This window comes from Globicephala melas, chromosome 3 (genome assembly GCF_963455315.2).
Source record: "Globicephala melas chromosome 3, mGloMel1.2, whole genome shotgun sequence".
In the NCBI taxonomy this organism is placed as follows: domain Eukaryota; kingdom Metazoa; phylum Chordata; class Mammalia; order Artiodactyla; family Delphinidae; genus Globicephala; species Globicephala melas.
The window spans coordinates 166,344,181-166,360,880 of NC_083316.1; the positions used below are offsets into that span (position 1 = coordinate 166,344,181).

At 58.2% G+C, this 16,700-nt stretch overlaps 2 protein-coding genes and 1 non-coding gene across 5 annotated transcripts; 2 read left to right on the forward strand and 1 right to left on the reverse strand.

Annotated features, from left to right (window-relative positions):
• Positions 1 to 1,328: 1,328 nt before the first annotated feature.
• On the forward strand, positions 1,329 to 1,401 carry TRNAP-UGG (transfer RNA proline (anticodon UGG)). Its single transcript has one exon. It is a non-coding gene; the product is annotated as a tRNA-Pro (tRNA).
• A 1,574-nt stretch (positions 1,402 to 2,975) lies between these two features.
• On the forward strand, positions 2,976 to 11,639 carry DENND1C (DENN domain containing 1C). The gene is made up of 23 exons (XM_030879440.2): positions 2,976 to 3,069; positions 3,975 to 4,039; positions 4,125 to 4,168; positions 4,310 to 4,359; positions 4,725 to 4,844; positions 4,925 to 4,994; positions 5,165 to 5,245; positions 5,337 to 5,402; positions 5,491 to 5,544; positions 5,657 to 5,767; positions 6,520 to 6,620; positions 6,725 to 6,770; positions 6,895 to 6,996; positions 7,089 to 7,214; positions 8,096 to 8,200; positions 8,961 to 9,051; positions 9,152 to 9,192; positions 9,401 to 9,472; positions 10,088 to 10,132; positions 10,202 to 10,309; positions 10,488 to 10,555; positions 10,694 to 10,877; positions 10,978 to 11,639. The coding sequence occupies exons 1-23, from the start codon at positions 3,053 to 3,055 to the stop codon at positions 11,590 to 11,592; spliced, it is 2,382 nt and encodes a 793-aa protein (XP_030735300.1). The 5' UTR covers positions 2,976 to 3,052; the 3' UTR covers positions 11,593 to 11,639.
• CRB3 (crumbs cell polarity complex component 3) lies at positions 9,594 to 16,246 on the reverse strand. 3 transcript variants are annotated; one of them, XM_060297260.2, is made up of 8 exons: positions 15,904 to 16,246; positions 15,363 to 15,488; positions 15,042 to 15,149; positions 14,489 to 14,931; positions 14,075 to 14,262; positions 13,280 to 13,353; positions 12,500 to 12,643; positions 9,594 to 12,157 (listed from the first exon to the last, which is right to left on the reverse strand). In XM_060297260.2, exons 5-8 carry the CDS (start codon positions 14,154 to 14,156, stop codon positions 12,086 to 12,088), a joined length of 372 nt encoding a protein of 123 aa, XP_060153243.1. In that variant the 5' UTR covers positions 14,157 to 14,262; positions 14,489 to 14,931; positions 15,042 to 15,149; positions 15,363 to 15,488; positions 15,904 to 16,246; the 3' UTR covers positions 9,594 to 12,085. The 3 variants fall into 3 exon arrangements, with proteins under 3 accessions (XP_060153243.1, XP_060153244.1, XP_060153242.1); XM_060297261.2 differs by having other exon boundaries at positions 15,363 to 15,503; XM_060297259.2 differs by having other exon boundaries at positions 15,363 to 15,570.
• Between the last annotated feature and the right edge of the window lie 454 nt (positions 16,247 to 16,700).

Consider the following 16,700-nt stretch of genomic DNA (forward strand, 5'->3'; position numbering starts at 1 on the left):
ACCAACAGATGTAATATGGCACCAATGTGGCAAAGGCAATGGGATGCTACTTCCAAGCCTGTGTTACAAAAACCTGTGACTTCTGTCTTGCTGAGCTCTCTATTGACTTCTCAGCTTGCTTGCTAGGGGGGAGCAAGAAGCAGGTTGGTAAGGTCCACGTGGCAAAAACTGAGGGTAACCTCTGACCAACAGCCAGCAAGGAGCTGAGGTCCCCTGTCCACAATAAAATGAATCCTGCCAACGGCCACATCGTGAGCTTGGAAGTAGACCCTTTTTCAGTTGAGCCGTCAGATGAGACCACAGCCCAATGGACACCTTATTACAGCTGAGAGACCCTGCAGCACAGGATCCGACTAAGCTGTGTCCAGGATCCCAGCCCCCAGGGAAACTGTCAGATAATAAATGTGTGTTCTTTTAAGCCACTAACTTTAGGGTGATAGGTCACACAGCAATAGATAACTAATACAGAGAGGTCAAATGACTTGCCTAAGGTCACACAGACATTAAAGACCTAAGTCAGGTCTTGAACCCAAGTCTCTCTGACTCCAAAATCATTCTCTAACCACTTCACTGACCCATCTCCCATAATCATACAGAGAACATATCAAAAGCTCCGTTCAGGCTTGACCACATACTAAATATTTCATGTGAATTCTCTCATTGAACCCTCACAGGATCTCTGAGGCAGGCACCATACTTACTTGTTATAGATGCAGAAACAGGGGGACTTCCCTGGTGGTCCAGTGGTTAAGACTCCACACTTGCACTGCAGGGGGCTCAGGTTCAATCCCTGGTTGGGGAACTAAGATCCCGCATGCTGCACAGTACAGCCAAAAAGAAAAAAAAAGATGCAGAAACAGGGACAGAGAGGGTCCCACTTTCACTCAGGGATGTGAACTCTTCCTTTATCCTCATCCCATGGGTTTGCCATTGGATTGAATTGGAGTAAATTTCAGAAATGAAGAAGGATTGGGGATATCTCCGCAAATGCTGTGCCTGACTTAGCCCATTCAGGCTGCTCACAGAATACCATAGACTGGGTGGCTTATGAACAACAGACGTTTATTTCTCACGGCTCTGGAAGCTGGAATTTCAAGATCAAGGCACCAGAAGATTTGGTACCTGGTGAGAGCCTGCTTCCTGGTTCATAGATGGCCATCTTCTTGCTGTGTCCTCCCATGGTGGAAAGATGAGGGAATCTCTCTGACGTCTCCTTTATGAGGACACTAATCCCATTCATGGCCTTCACCCTCATGATGTAATGATGTTCCAAAGACCCCCACCTCCTAATACCATGACCTTGGGGGTTAAGATATAGCACCGGGAGTTCCCTGGTGGTCCAGTGGTTAGGACTCTGCACTTGGACTGCCGTAGTCCCAGGTTCAATCACTGGTTGGGGAACTAAGATCCTGCAACCTCCTCAGTGCAGCCCAAAAAATAAAAAAAATTTTAAAAAGACTTAGCATGTAAATTCGGGGGTGGGGGAGGAACACAAACATTCATTCTATAGCAAGGCCCAAGAGCATGAGAAGGGGAGAAGGATGCCCCGGGTACTCTGCACCCCTGATCCCCAGCCCTGTCTGAGATCCAGCTCCCCTTGGAGAGAAAGGTGGCACCGAGCTGTGTTCAGCCTCATGCACCTATGTCTTGGCTGGAGGGTTTGGAGGTGTGTGTGTGTGTGTTCACATGCTGGTGCATCTGCTCACCTCTTCCTCCTCAGCATGAAAATGCCCTCGCACCCACAGTCATGTGGACATGCACAGAATGAGAATCCCCAGTCATCCACATCTTCACTCAACCTGATGGACTAGACACAAATTCCTAGGCACACAGACACGGCGTTCACCCCCAGATACCCCAGGACGTGGCAGGCCACATGTGGACTCATGCAGATGCATGCCTATATCCGCACAGATATTCTCAGTATCTTGCAGGAGACCGAGGAGTCTTGCAGACTCCTCTGCATTTTGACTCTCTGAGTCTGTCTGTGGGATTTTACGTGTAGGTACAGGACCGTGAGTACCTGTGTTGCATCCCGCCTTTGTGCCTGTGAGTGTGTCTACGTATCTTTGTTTTTCAACATGACATCTGTCTGCCTGGCTGTCTGTCTGTTTCTAGGTCTGCAACATTGCTTGGATTTGTCTGGCTGTGTACCTCTCTCTGTGTTGTGACTATGTCTGGCCGTGAATCTGACTTGGGGCTGGACCCTGACTGCGTCTGTCCCTTTGTTACTGCTCTACGTCTGTGCTCTATGCGTCTCTGTCTGTTGTCTGGGTCTGCTTCTCTGTTATTCCATTTGCATTGACAGCCGTGGTCCCTGCAAGTGTATCTGCTGTCTCTGGCTGGAACTGATTGCTGGCTGTACCTGTGTGTTATCTCCCTGCGCCTATCATCTGGATGGACAAGGACTTCTTTATGTGTGTGCTGTCCCGCTGTACTTGTTGGTTTGTGTCTGTGACTTTGTGCTGCCTGTATAACTTGGTAGGTCTCCGTGTCTGTCCGCTGTCTGTGACTGTTCTGGCCTGTTTGTGTTGGTCACTCCCTGGCCCTGTGTGTGCTGTCTGTTTGTCTGTGCCTGTGTTCTGTCTGCTGTCTGTCTACCTTCCTCGTGTCTCCGTGTCCACTCTTCAGCCTGGCTCCCTCTGGTGGTCCTGGGGGGAATGACCAGCGCAGAGGGATCAAAGGAAAAAGAGTTGAGGGAAGAGGAAGCATTTTAGGCAAACTGTGAGTCCTTGGCTGCCACGGAGAAGGGAAGGCTTGGATGTGATGGCAGAAACCAGATGCAACCCTCCTGGCAGGATGGGGCTGGGGGGCTGGCCTCTGAGCTTGCACACCTCTTGCCCACCCATCCTGTAGAAGTCTAGAAGGCGGGACGCCTGGGTCTCTCACAGTGGGTGGGGGCAGGGGCCTTCCTCTGGGGACGTCACCCGTTAAACTTCCTCTCTCAGCCACACAGGAAGCTGAGCCGGCTCAGGGCCCAGCCCTGAGAAAGCACAGGCCCCCCCCAGCGCCCCTGAGGAAAGGGCCCCGCCGGGCCAGCCCTGCAGGGACCATGGGATCCACAGCTGAGTAAGAGCTGCCCCCTCTCCCGTCTTCTGGACCAAGATTCCCAGACCGGGCCTGGGCTGGGGCCAAGGAGAACGAGGCTGGGGCAGGCCCGGGAGGGACCGCGAGCCACAGGGGCAGGTGGCTGGAATTAGGGGAGGACACTCAGCTGGCCTACAGTATGGACCCTGCTCTCAGGCACACTCGGGCCAATCTGGGACCTTCCAATCTCTCTCTCTCTCTCTCTCTCCCCTGCTCTCCGCTGGCTCTGTATGACTAAGTTTGTAACTCCTGAGCCTGTGCCTTTTGATGTATCTCAGGGATGGGGAGCCTGGCTTCCGGGGTCAGCGGGGGGGAGGGGAGTGCTCTGTGTGTCCATGTGCAGGAGTGATTGATTGTGTGGGACTTGTGTCAGCGTGAGGATGAAGCTCAGTGTGAGGGGGGTCCCAATCTCAGGGACAATGTGTGTGCACTCACTCCCCGTTCTCTTCCTCTGTCTCTCTCCCTGAGCCCAAGTCCCGACATCCTCTGCAAGATGGATAGAGGGTTGGGGGCCAGGGCAGCAAGGCAGAGATTGCAGGGTTCCCGGAAGGACCAGGGCACGCTGCCCTCTTTCCTCTGATAAGAACTCTGAGGGCTCCAGGGCTCCATGAAGTCGCGTACACAGAGACATTTGGGCAGGGCCTCGCACATATACCCAGGGACCCTCAGGGCCACCCAAGAAAATGGGGATGTCATTCAGCCTCACACTGGCTCAGCCACACATATGCACAGTCCTACCTGACACATGCCCTGGACAGTCTCATCCTTTCAGGCAGACACAGAATAGAATTGCAGACACACAGACACACACACACACAATCACAGAATTGCAGACACACACACAGAAGCAAATCCCTGGACACACTGAACCCTTTCCTGCCCTGCAGAAGGGGTCTCCCTGCCCTGTTTGACTGGTTCTTCGAAGCGGCCTACCCTCCCTCCCTGCAAGAGGGTGAGTCAGGGGCATCCTTGGGGATGGGGGTCGAGATGGAGGGTGGGCCCGGGACCCTGAACTTAGGAGCCTGCTCTCTGTGCAGATCCCCCCATCCTGCGGCAGTTCCCCCCAGACTTCCGGGACCAGGTATGCAGGCTGGCTCCTTGCTCCCCAGGGGCCAGGGCCTGTCCCCCTGGGGGAGGGGACCCTATGTCTCAGACCACTGGGAGCTTAGGGGTGGAGCCCAACCTGAGTGGCCAAGCAGTGTGTGCTTCTCTCCACCCCCAGGAGGCTATGCAGATGGTGCCCAAATTCTGCTTCCCCTTTGATGTGGAAAGGTATGGAAGGAAGCAGACACCCAAGGACCCAGGGACCCAGACCTCCCACGGACCGCCAGGATTCAAACACCCAGAGACTCAGACAACAGAGGTCATATACCCAGGGCCCCTGAGATTCAGAGACCCAGGGACTCAGAAACCGGGGGACCCTGACAAATAGCGACCTATACACCAAGGGACTCATTTACCCAGGGTCTCAGGGAACCAGGGCCTCAGAAAACCGGAGACGCTGACAACTAGGGACCTATACACCCAGGGCCCCAGACTGGTGGACGCAGTACTAGGAGCACTGTCAGGGGCATGAAGGGGAGGGGGGTTCACGGGGGTGGGATGCCCAGGTCTCTGAGAGCTTTTCCTGCCCCCAGGGAGCCCCCCAGCACCGCCGTACAGCATTTCACCTTTGCCCTCACGGACCTGACCGGCACCCGCAGATTTGGTTTCTCCCGCCTCCGGGCTGGTGCCCACAGCTGTCTCTGCATCCTCAGGTGTGGGATATGGGGGTCTGCGCCGGGGGAAGGGCCTCTGCCTACAGGCACTGCATGAAAACTGTGTCCACTCTCCGCAGCCACCTGCCTTGGTTTGAAGTGTTCTACAAACTGCTGAACACAGTGGGGGACCTCCTGGCACAGGATCAAGTGAGACCAGCTCTCCCTGTCATTCCCCGTCCCACCTCCACCAAGGCCCCAGCATGGCTCTGAATTCCCAGGCCCGACCGAGCCCCTTTGGCTCCAGACCACCCAGCCTGAGTCAAGACCCTCAGAGTCCCCAACCCGCATTCTGGCTCAGGCATCCCACCCCTACCCAGGTCTCAGAGGTCAACGAACTTCTTCTACATCTGCTGCAGCAGCCCCTTCCCGGGACCCAGGACTCAGTGGGGCTGGAGCTGGTGAGTACCCCCTCCCCCTTGGGCGTTGGACCTCAGGTGGCTGGAGAGGCTGCACTCCGGCCCTGAGGACCACACACCACATCTCCCCCAGGGCAGCGGAGTGATTATCTCCAGTGCGCAAGGCATCCCGTCCCCTGGCCCCGGGAAGAGCATGCCGGTGAGCAGAGCTGGAGACACTGGAAGGTCGGGCACCCACGTGAGGCTAACCCCTTGACTGATCCATCCCCCTATTAATCCCCCGCCAGCTTTCCTGCTTCGTGGCCCCCGACTCCGGCCGCCTGCCATCCATTCCTGAGAACGTGAGCGGAGACCTGAGAGGGCACTCTGGGAGGGGGGAAGAGGTCCGGAAACCCGGAGAGGGCTCTCAGATCCTGTGGCCCCTCGCGTCCAGCGTGCCTCTCTGTTCTTCAGAGGAACCTAACGGAGCTGGTGGTGGCGGTGACCGACGACAACATCGTGGGGCTATTCGCTGCGCTCCTGGCAGAGCGAAGGGTCCTGCTCACCTCCAGAAAGCTGAGCACCGTGAGGCGGGACCGCCGGGCCGGGGAGGGGCCGAGGCCTGGCTTGGCCCCTGGGGGCGGGACCATCGGGACGGGTTCTTAGCTCTAACCCCACTGGGCGAGACCCGAGGGCAAAGTCCTGGCTCAGCCCCTTTGAGGGTCAGGGTTGAGTTGAAACCTGGCTCCACCTTTATGGGGGAAATCAGAGCGGGCTGCGCTGTACCCCCTCCCCCGGCTTCAGGAGCGCTGAGTCAAGGCTCCACCCACTATGGGCCAGAACAAGACTGGCTCCGCCCCTCTGGAGGGTGAGATCAGAGAGGGCTAAATTCTAGCTCCGCCCCTAGGGGAGAAGGACGGGGTAGGTGTGGAGCTAGCATTCAGCCTCTATCCCCTAGGGGTGAGACTTGGGGGGGGGGGACTGAATTCTAGCTCCGCCTCTCTAGGGGTGGGGTCCGTGGGCTGAGTCTCTGTCCTACCCCTAAGGAGAGAGATTCTGGAGGGTTGAATATTAGCTTCCACCCCTAGAGAGAGGGACTAGCACGTGCTGAGTCCTGGCACCACCAGTTCCAAGCACTGTAATTTGCGGAATTCTTGGCCTTCACAAGAAAGGGGTTTGAGTTTTCACCTCTTACCCAGTAGCGGGTGGGGAAGGGAGGTGGAGGGAGACACGGGACTGGGGACACGGGATATGAAGCCGGGAGAGCCACCGTCCAGAGAGGGTCCTTGAAGCTGGGGGTCCAGGCCCTGACTCCACGGTCCCCCACCCGTCCCCAGCTGACTTCATGTGTCCACGCGTCCTGCGCTCTCCTGTACCCCATGCGCTGGGAGCACGTGCTGATCCCCACGCTGCCGCCGCATCTGCTGGACTACTGCTGGTGAGGGGCAGGGGCTGGAGAGGGGCAGGGCTTCGGGAAGAGGCCTAGGGTCCTGGGCACCCGGGGGCGGCGCCTGCATGACCGGCCCCCTCGGTCTTCCGCAGCGCGCCCATGCCCTACCTCATCGGAGTGCACGCCAGTCTCACCGAGGTAAGTGGGAACGGACCTGGATGGCAGGGTTGGGTGGAGTGCCCCCCTGCACCCCCAGGTATCCTCCCCTGTCGGGGATCCTCGGGCTCTGAGCGGCCATCGCCACTCCAACTCCCTAACACAGAGAGTGCGGGAGAAAGCTCTGGAGGACGTCGTGATGATGAACGTGGACTCCAATACCTTGGAGACGCCCTTCGACGACGTGCAGGCACTGCCCCCAGATGTGGTCAGTGACACCCCCTTCCACCCTCCTGCCACATCCGGGAGACGAGGCTCCGCAGCCGCCTGCTCAGCGCTGCCTGCCCCCTTGTCCTCCAGGTGTCTCTGCTGAGGCTGCGGCTAAGGAAGGTCGCGCTGGCCCCCGGGGAAGGGGTGTCCCGTCTCTTCCTCAAAGCCCAGGCCCTGCTCTTCGGGGGGTACCGCGATGCGCTAGTCTGCGGCCCGGTGAGCTTCGGGGACGCAGAGGGAGAGACCCCGTGGGTCCCTGAAGGATTCAGAATAAGAATACCTAGCGTTTATGGAGTGCTTACTCTGTGCCTCTGTTTGCTCATCTGTAAAATGGGATCCCAACAGTACCCACCCAAAAGGGTCGCGTGAGTCTGTAAATGGACATAAGCAAAATGCTCGGTTACTGCCTGGCACATCACAATGGATAAATGATAGGTTTTACCGCTGCGATTATTATTTCACTTAATGCTCACAACAGTATTATGAGACGGATACTCTTATGGTCCCATTCTACATATGAGGAAACCAAGGCTTGGAAGCCCCACAGCGGGTGAGTTTTGAAGCCAGGACTCTGATCTGCTGACTTTCAACCCTGACATCCCCTCCTCCCCAGTTTTTCACAACTATTCTATAAAAACATGGTCAGGGAGTTCTATTATCTGAGAATCTGATGTTGCTTTCGACTCTGCCCTGAACACAGCCGGAAGCTGTCCATTTCTCCCCCTCCTCTGTCTCCACCACGGCCTGGTCCCCATTGTTTGCCTGGATCAGCGCGCTCGCCCGTCACCATGAGTCCCCTCTCGCGGGCTCCCACCCTCCGCGCTCCGCAGTCTGACCTCCGTGCAGCCGCCAGAGGTCACCTGGGAGCGTCTGAGTCAGGCCCCGCCCCCTCCTCTGCCCACCGCCTTCCCAGGGCTCCCACCTCCCTCGGGGTAAAAGCCCAAGTCCTCCCTGCAGCCCACGAGGCCCTGCACGACATCAGGCACACAGAGGCGCTCCATCAATGTTTGCTACACAGATGTAAGGTAGAATATGGGAAGCAGAATAAGGGATCCTGGAGAGCCGCGGGGAGCTTAGAATCCGAGTCCTTCTTCCAGGGCCAGCCTGTAACCTTCAGTGAAGAAGCCTTCCTGGCCCAGAAACCCGGGGCGCCGCTGCAGGCCTTCCACCGGCGGGCTGTGCACCTGCAGCTGTTCAAACAGGTGCGCCAGAATCCGGAGGGCGGGGCTGGGGCCGGAGGGGCGAGGCTAGGGGCGCAGACGCCCGGATCCCGGAGGCCGAAGCCGGGGCTGGAGGGGCGAACGCCTGGACCCAGTGCGCGGGGCGAGAGTTGGCCCGGCCGGATCCCCCACTCCAGGGTCTCCGGGGTGGGAGAGACAGGACTGAACTCTTGGGTCCATAAAAATGGGAGCCCCTGACCTGAGTTCCCAGGGATAAGATCTACCTCTAGGTCCATGAGGAGGTTGGGATGGAACGAAATTATTGAGTCCCTAAGGCGGGAACCTCCTGGGTCGAGAGTGGAGGGAGAAGAGGCTGGACTCTTGGATTCTAGGGATGTAGCGGGGGAGGTGGAACCGGACTCCTGGGTTCTTGGAAGAACGTGGGATGAACTTCAGGGTCCTTCAGTGCGGGCTGGCTTCCAGGGTCCCTGGAGGTGGAGTCGACCTCCTCCAAGGTCACTGAGAGGATGGGGGCCTGTCTGGAGTGGCAGAGTCCTACTCCTCCGACCCTGAGAGGAGCAAGGTCTGGTCCCTGAAGACAGATCTTGACTTGGGGTGGGGACGGGCCGGGAGACGGTGGACCTCTGGCTTCCTGAGGTGGGCTCCAGACTCCTGGGACCTAAGGTTGGGTTTCTGGAGGGGCCGGGGATGGCTTCTACGTCTCGAGGGCGAGCGGATCCCCAGTCCTCGCAGTCAGATGTTTGGGGTAGCCTGATTCTCTGACCCTTTGCCCCACCCCCAGTTCATCGAAGGCCGACTGGAGAAGCTGAACACGGGAGAAGGCTTCTCAGACCTCTTTGAGCAGGAGATCACCTGTAGCGGGGCTTCCTCAGGTGAGCTCTGCACCTGGCACCCCCCCACACACACACACACCTGTGGCCCAGTCTGAGCCTGCCCACCCTGGCAATGCTCTCTCCTCTCTCCTCTCTCCAGGGACCCTTCGCTCCTACCAGCTCTGGGCAGACAACCTAAAGGTAGTAACACCGAACACTTTAGTGTTTATTGTGGGATTAAATCAAACCTACCACCGTCCCTACTATGCTCATTTATAGATAGAGGTGAAGAAATCAAGACTCAGAGAGGGAGAGGGGATTCTCCAGTGACACACAGCCCGGGTGGGCAGGTGGGGTCTGGGATAACCCCACGTGCCCAAGCCTCTCTTCCTCGGCTTTCTCTCCCCAGAAAGGTGGTGGTGCCCTCCTGCATTCCGTCAAGGCCAAGACCCAACCAGCCGTCAGAAACATGTACCGCTCGGTGAGGCTGGGCTGGACAGGCCACTTACCAGGGTGACAAAGGCAGAGGACGGTTTAACCCCACGTTTAGAGCACACACAATTTATCAGAACTAAACCAGCAGTTAAATCATTTACCATGTTTCCTACTTTTATTTTCCATTGACTGTGTTCATTCATTTTTGTCGCATCAGGTCTTTCCTATTTAAAAATGACAACCAAGCTTCTTTGGCAAACATCTTTTGTCCTGAGACACCACAATCCCAGCTTCTGCTCTTGTGGTTGGTTTTTCTCCCAAGCCCCAAATTTTCCTGGGACCAACTTCCACAGCTCGCAATCGTCTGCTGGATTTTATTCTTTGCTTGGCTTTTGAACACTGACTCACTTTTACGACGTTCTGGCTTTGCCATTCCCTGTTTCATTTGGGGGTTATCTCCTCCAGTGACATTCCTTCTGTGTTAGTCAAAGGGGCAAGTTGGTATTGACTTCTTAGGGGGTACCGGGGGAACCTGAATATATTTTGAGACACACATGAGCAGATGGCAAGACAAAAGTGTCTTCGCGGATGGAGGGCTGAGCTCTCAAATGTCCAGGGTCAGATCGCTCTGGATTCTCAGTCTCTTTCGGCTCCTCCGTAGGCGAAGAGTGGCTTGAAGGGTGTGCAGAGCCTTCTGATGTACAAGGTAAAGCCGGTAGCCAACGCCGCGGGGCAGCGGGGGGAGGGGCTCCTGGCTCACCCACCCTCTTCCTAGGATGGGGACTCTGGCCTGCAGAGGGGGGGCTCCCTGAGGGCCCCTTCCCTCACCAGCCGCTCAGATTGCCTGCAGCAGCGCTTGCCTATCACCCAGCACTTTGGACAGGTAAGAGCCCCGCCCCCGTGCCCACGCATGTACCTGGACTTATCATCAAGCCCTTCTCCCATCCCGTCTCCAGCCAGACATCTCGACTACCCCCAAAATGGGGCGCCCACTCCCCCTTCACAGAACCCCCTGATTCTGTAGCTCCTGAGGCCCCAGCCCCCAAATCTATCCTTTGCAGAACCGGCCCCTTCGCCCCAGCAGGAGACTCCAGCGGGAAGAGAGACCTTCTGAGTCCCTGAGGGAGGAGTAAGACTCCAAGGCAGAGGGAGGGAGCAATGTTGGAAGTGGGGGGCCGGGACTCCTGGGGAAGTGGGCCCCAAAACTCCAGACCCTTCAGAGCAGCTGGTCTGGGGCAGATATCTGAGGCTGCCCATCCTCACCCAGGACACCCTCTCTGAGCCCCGAGGATGCCCAGGGACCGTTGGCAGAGGAAGCTCTGGATGGCAGCTTCCTTGGGTCCGGAGAAGAACTGGATTTGCTGAGCGAGATTCTGGATAGTCTGAGTGTGACGGCCACCCAGAACAGCAGCCTGCGGCCAAGCCAGAGTTTGGACTGCTGCCACAGCCTGGTGAGAGCCCCCCCAGCCCTCCCCCATTTGCTCATCCAACCTGCCGGCCCCTCCTTCATTTAAAGGCCAGCAACGCGCCCATCTCCCCATCCCCACCCAGCCCGACATACCAGGGAGATGGAGATGGCAAGCGGATGACGAGAAACCACCAGGGCCCCAGCCCCTGTCCCTTTCTGTCGGCCTGCCGCCTCTGCACACCCCCCAGCCTTCAGATGCCACGAGCGCCTCGGAGCACCCCACTTCCCAGCTGCCCTCAGAGGCCAGCCCAGAAATCATTTCTCCGTCCCAGTCTTCGACAGCTTCTGCAGACCCAAGCAGCAAAGGGGACCCCAGCTCCTCTCTCACAGAGCCCCAGCCTCTACGCCTCTCCCCTCCCCACGAGGCAACCCAGGATCCCACAGCCCAGGAGAGTCCCTGCTCCCAGCTCTCCACAGCACCCAGCCCTCGAGAAAGCCCCCCACTTCTGACCCCCACAAAGCCCAACTCGGATATTACCTGGACATCCCAAGTCCTTGATTCTTTCTCGGATCCCGGTTCCCCAGAGAACCCCAGAGCCCAGCCTTCGGAAGTCCTGCTCCCAGAGCGCACGCACCTCCAGCCCCACGAGGAGCCGGGAGCGCCCAGGTCCCCTGATCCTCCTGCTGGGAACTGGCGGGGGCTCCAGGACAGGAGCCGGCCCAGGGTTGCTGAGCTTAAAAAGTGTTTTGAAGGTTAAGCATCAGGGGTCTGGAGGAGACTCTGGCCCCTCAATAAAGCTGCAAGAGCCCAAAGCTTGCTTTTCCTGGTGGGTTTACCTGGGAGCCCTGTTTCTGCTCAGACACCCACCCCGCTCCCCACCTTCCCTCCCAAAGCAGCCTCCGGCTGGCTCTTAAGTGCAGCTAAAAGCCTTTCCCTTCCAGGAAGCCCTCCCAGCCCCTAGGACCCTAGAGACCTTACAATTCATCTCTCAACAGCCTATGTGTCTCCTCCATCTAGGCTAACTCCTGCCCCCACCAGCTCACAAAAAGGTTTTATTACACCGCTCTACCCATTGTATAGATATATATAAAGTAAGCAGCCTCAGTCTCCCTTTTCTTCAAAGGCAGAGTCTTTGAAGCACCTTCTTCCCTTCTATTCTTAAGCGCTGGGTGTGTCTGATTGCCCAGAGAGGTCTCTGCCTTCCCCCAAGGTCACACAGCCAGGAAGGGTGATGGGTAGAGGAAGGGGACCTAGATGGGCAGGCAGCCCCGCACCGTCTCCTTGGAGTCCTGGGGAGCCTGGGCCTCGGCTGCATGGGAGAACTGAAAGGAAAGGAGAGGGGGGGTGTCGGGCCTGTGTGGCAGGCACACAGATGGCTGATGGTGCGGCAAGCGGGGAGGCAGGTCCGCAGCCCCGGCACCCAACTGCAGGCAGAGTCAAGCAGAGGCGGCATGCTTCGCAGAGCCCGCCCGGCAGGTGCCCCGTGGCCCCCCCGAGTCCTCCGGAGCCATCAGAGGCTGGTGTGTCGGTGGCAGCTGCTGCGTGCAGCTGAGCGCCGGGCAGTCCTGAGCAGTGCAGGCAGCTGTGGCCAGCCCCAGCATTCAGATGAGCCGCTCCTCAGGCGGCAGCTTGAGGTTGGGAGGCGGTGGAGCTCGGGCACCCACCTGCTCCTCGCTGCTGGGCCGGTAGGTGCCCTCCGTCTGCCGCTTCTCCCGAAGCTTCCGCACCAGAAGTACCAGGCCCACGGCCAGGAGCAGGGCGGCCAGGAGGGAGAAGACCACGATGATAGCAATGGTGGCCTGCGGTGACTGTTGGCGGGGGATGGGGGGGGACACAGGTGTGACCCACCTGAACTTGGGCATCCCGTCCACCCCCGCCTGAGAATTATCTGGAAACACTAATCCCCTCCCCCCGCACCCGCCACTTTTGCTGACTGGCTTCCTCCACTCAGGGTTCCTGACCCCCATCATATCACATCTGGGGTTCCCAGGCTCCCCCACCTGCCATGTCTGGGGTCCTTCTCCCAAGCGCCTGCCGCATCTAGGCTCCTAGGTCCCTCCTCCCCCTGCCTGAGAGGCATGGGGGCTCCTGGACCCCCTTGCCAAGCATGGTATTCTGTGTGTGTGTGTGTGTGTGTGTGTGTGTGTCTTAGTTCCCCAACCAGGGATCCAACCTGTGCCCCCTGCATTGGAAGCGCGGAGTCTTAACCACTAGACCGCCAGGGAACTCCCGCCAGGCATGGTGTTCTTGCCCATCCCCTTCCTGGGGTTCTCGGTCTCCCCATTTGCCATGTTGATATTCTGGTTTCTCCCACTTAGGGTTCTCCAATGCCTCCCCCACTGTGCAGCCTGCCGCCTCTGGGCATCTAGGCCCTCCCACCTGCTACACGGGGGCCTCCCGCATAAAATCCCTGCCGCTCTTCTCCCACATATACCCCAACTCACCAGGGCCCCATTGGAGCCAGGGCTGGGGCCAGAGGGTGTAATTGTGCTGTTCTCACTTACAGTGGGCTCCGGTGCTGCAGGGCGGTGGTAGAGAAGATAAATGAATCCCCATCTATCCCTTCCCATCTGGAAGCATGTGCATCTTCCTGGGCCATTTCCCCTCGTTAGAACTCTGCCCTTTTGAGTCTTTCATTCTGTGAGCGGCCTCCACACAGGGGCTGGCCCCGCTGATTTGGCCCCACAGGGCACCCCTTACCGAGGGGAGCCCAGCGCTGAGTAATCAGCCAACAGCGGTCTGCAGTTTGCGCAGAGTTGGGGGCTATTATAATGGATGGTGTGGGGAAGCCCAACCCTCCCCCCAACCCCAGCCTCACCTCTCCGGCCCTCCCTCTGCCCTTCAGGATCTGGGCGGATCCTGCATTTTCCCTGGAGTGTCTGACTCACACCTCCCCCCAGGCTCCTGAAAGGCAGCGTCCCCATCTCTGGTCAACCTGCTCCACCTGGGCTTGGAGCCCCAGGCAGGCCTCCTCCTGGCTTCCATTTCCCCCAAACTGCTCAACCCTACTGAGGCTCCGGACCGCAGGCCTCTTCTCCCGGCAGCTCACAATTCCGCCCAACTCAGGAATTCTCCTAGACCAACTCCAACCGTCCAAGGAAGGACACAGAAATTCTACGCCCCCAACCCTACCCCAGACCTAGGCATCGCATGCCCGCTCCTGGGTTCTTGCCCTCTCAGCGTCCCAGGCACCCAGCGCTTCTAAGCCCGGACCCCCAGTGCCCCCGACCGGTACCTACTTTGCCCCCAGACCCGGCCCCAGCGGGTCAGCAGCAGCGGCAGGCCGAGTGCCAAGAGCAGCCCCAGGCCGGGGCTCGCCATGGGCCGGGTGACGGGCTGGTGGCACAGGGGACAGGGCTTGTCGCGCACGCCGCTCCTACCGCATCTCGGGCGGTGGGGGGGGTACCTTCGACCCCGCACCTGGGGGCTGGAAAGGAGAAAGGCCGGAGCGTGGGGGAGGGGGCCGGACCCGAGCGCAGGCCCCTGGGAGGGGCGACCCGCGCCGGCCACCCAGGAGTCCTGCCCCGCCCCCCGTCGCCAGAGGTCAGAGATTAAAGATTAACTCGGGGCGGCGCGTTCCTGGGCTGGGGAAAGGGGAAGGGAAGGGAAGGGGGGAGGGGTGGCAGGCCCAGCCGCGTGACCTGCCTCCCTACCTGGCCCGGGCCTCTTCGACCCCGCTCAGGGTCCCGATCCCGGTCCCTCGCTCGAACCCTCGATCCGTCGGTCAGTGGCTCGGTCGGACTCTTCCAGCTCCGCCGGCTCACGTGACCCGGAAAGTTTAGTCACTCACCTTGGAGGTGAGCGCACTTCCGGCTTGTGCACCTGAGCCTAGATGAAAGGGCGGGGCCAAGCGGGGGCGGGTCCGCGCCGTGGACGCACCTGTAACGGGAACCCAATCTCATAATCGGGAGGAGTGAAAAGGAGCGGAAGCGCGCAGGTGTAAAAGGGGCCTCTCACCTGCACTGCAGGTACATCTGTAGAATCGTCCAGGTGTGGAGACACACGGGGCATGGAGTCACCGATGTGTGAGGCACTCCTGTCTGGGGCAAACCGGGATGGGGAGCCTCTAATGAAAAAACACTGGTGTGGGACACACCTGCATGGGAACAAACGTGTAAAGAAATCTGCACAGATGTGTAAGAACACCCATGGGAGACATCTGCTTTGAATCACATCTCTTTGGAGTACAGCTGAATGGAAGCCTACCTGTGTGGAAAACAGCTGTATAGAACACACCTGCATGGTTACAAACACCTGGCTGAGGCACTTTGGCGCGGGGTACATCTGTTTGGGGAATGCATCTGCATGGCTCACCTATGAAATGAACAAGACTTGCAGAAGGAATTCCTGTGTGTAAAGGTATTGGAAACACCTGTACGAGACATACCTGCATTTAAGTACACTTGTAGGGGACCCAGTTATATGGAAAGAGCCCCGTACGGGTGAATGATTAAATGGAACACACGTATGGCGGGGGAGGCTCTATGACGCATTCCTGGGTGGAGGAACACCTGTTGAGAAACATACCTGTGAGGTGAAGGAAACAGCTGCATTGAATTGAGTTCACACGAGAGGAAGTCCTGAGCACGCCTGCATGGGGCACACTCACATTGAAGCACATCTTTGGGGGGGCTCATGTGTTTTGAGGTCCACCTGTCAAGGATGCATCTGTGAGAAAACATTTGTTTGGGGCATCTCCGTGGGAAAATATCTGTACGGCACCTGCAAGGGCGACCTGTGAATGAAAACATCTGTGAGGGGACCCTCTACAAGAGGCTCGTTTGAGCACACCTGTCTGGGCAGAAGCTGAGTGGGAACCATGTGTGCCTTCACGATCGTCCTTTGGATAAAGGACGAAGATAATAAGACGACCCCCTCCTGGGGACTCTAGAGAGAAGAGTGATGGTTAAGGGAAAATTAATCCCTTCTAGGGCATAGAGCGATGTTGGGTAAGAATCCCAGGTCTAGTTAAATGTCTGCTTTGCCCCTTCCTGGGCATGTGGACTGCGGTGAGCGGCTTAACCTCCTGTTTCGTCACCTGTGAAGTGGGAAAGCCAGTCCCACTTACCTTATAGGGTTTTAGCGAGGACGACGCGAGGGGTGAGTAAAAGGCCAAGGCTTGTGCAAAGCAATGAATCAACGTTAGCTATTATTATTATTCGCTGTCAAAAGATCTGGGCGCCCCTCCCCCTAATGGCGAATCGAGAAACTGCGCCCTAAACTAGTGGGAGGGACATTTAGCAGGTGCAGCGAGCGCGACAGGCTGGGGCCCCACTTCCAGCAACGCTGTCCTTATCCCCAGCCGCTCCTGGGACTCTGAGATTCCCCCCCTAAGCCGGTCCGGAGAAAGCAGTCTGCTCGGCGTCTGGATCCGGCAGAGGCCCCTTTAAGACTGCTAGGCGAGCCGGGGGCCGCGGGGCCCAAGGCAGTGTGGGGTCATTGGGAAGGCCCCGCCTAGATGGGTGAGCAAGGCGGGACCGCAGGGCACAGCTCCTGAGGCTCTGGCCAATAGGAAACCGACTTTGCAGCCGCGCCACGCGTTGATCTTCTGTTTCCCAGTCTGAGTGGGACCGAGAAAGGAGGCGCGCGGGCAGGAAGAAAACACGGAGGGAGAGCAAGGCGGCTTGGTTTTCTGCTTCTGTGGCCCCTTAGGCAATGTGAAATGAGCGGGCGGGCTGTTGCAGGGCTAGATGGCACAGAGTTGGTTCTGAGTACGTCTAGGGAAACCGAGAACTTTAGTTCCTGAGGAGGATTAGTAGAGGAGGGAGGTCAAGTGGAAAGGGATTATGTAACCCAATCCCTGACATCTCCCTACCTCGTCCCCTTGGGCAGAGGGTAAACTGAGGCACGCAGAAACGGAACTCT

What these genes read in the sequence shown, in the direction of transcription:
- DENND1C (XM_030879440.2), top strand. An exon ending in TGCACGCCAGTCTCACCGAG is followed by an intron (nt 6,771 to 6,894) that starts GTAAGTGGGAAC and finishes TCCCTAACACAG; the next exon opens with AGAGTGCGGGAGAAAGCTCT. An exon ending in TCAGAAACATGTACCGCTCG is followed by an intron (nt 9,473 to 10,087) that starts GTGAGGCTGGGC and finishes GCTCCTCCGTAG; the next exon opens with GCGAAGAGTGGCTTGAAGGG.
- CRB3 (XM_060297260.2), bottom strand. Translation starts at nt 14,156, where the DNA reads ATGGCGAGCCCCGGCCTGGGGCTGCTCTTGGCACTCGGCCTGCCGCTG. An exon ending in CTGGCTCCAATGGGGCCCTG is followed by an intron (nt 12,644 to 13,279) that starts GTGAGTTGGGGT and finishes CCCCGCCAACAG; the next exon opens with TCACCGCAGGCCACCATTGC. An exon ending in GGCCCAGCAGCGAGGAGCAG is followed by an intron (nt 12,158 to 12,499) that starts GTGGGTGCCCGA and finishes CTTTCCTTTCAG; the next exon opens with TTCTCCCATGCAGCCGAGGC.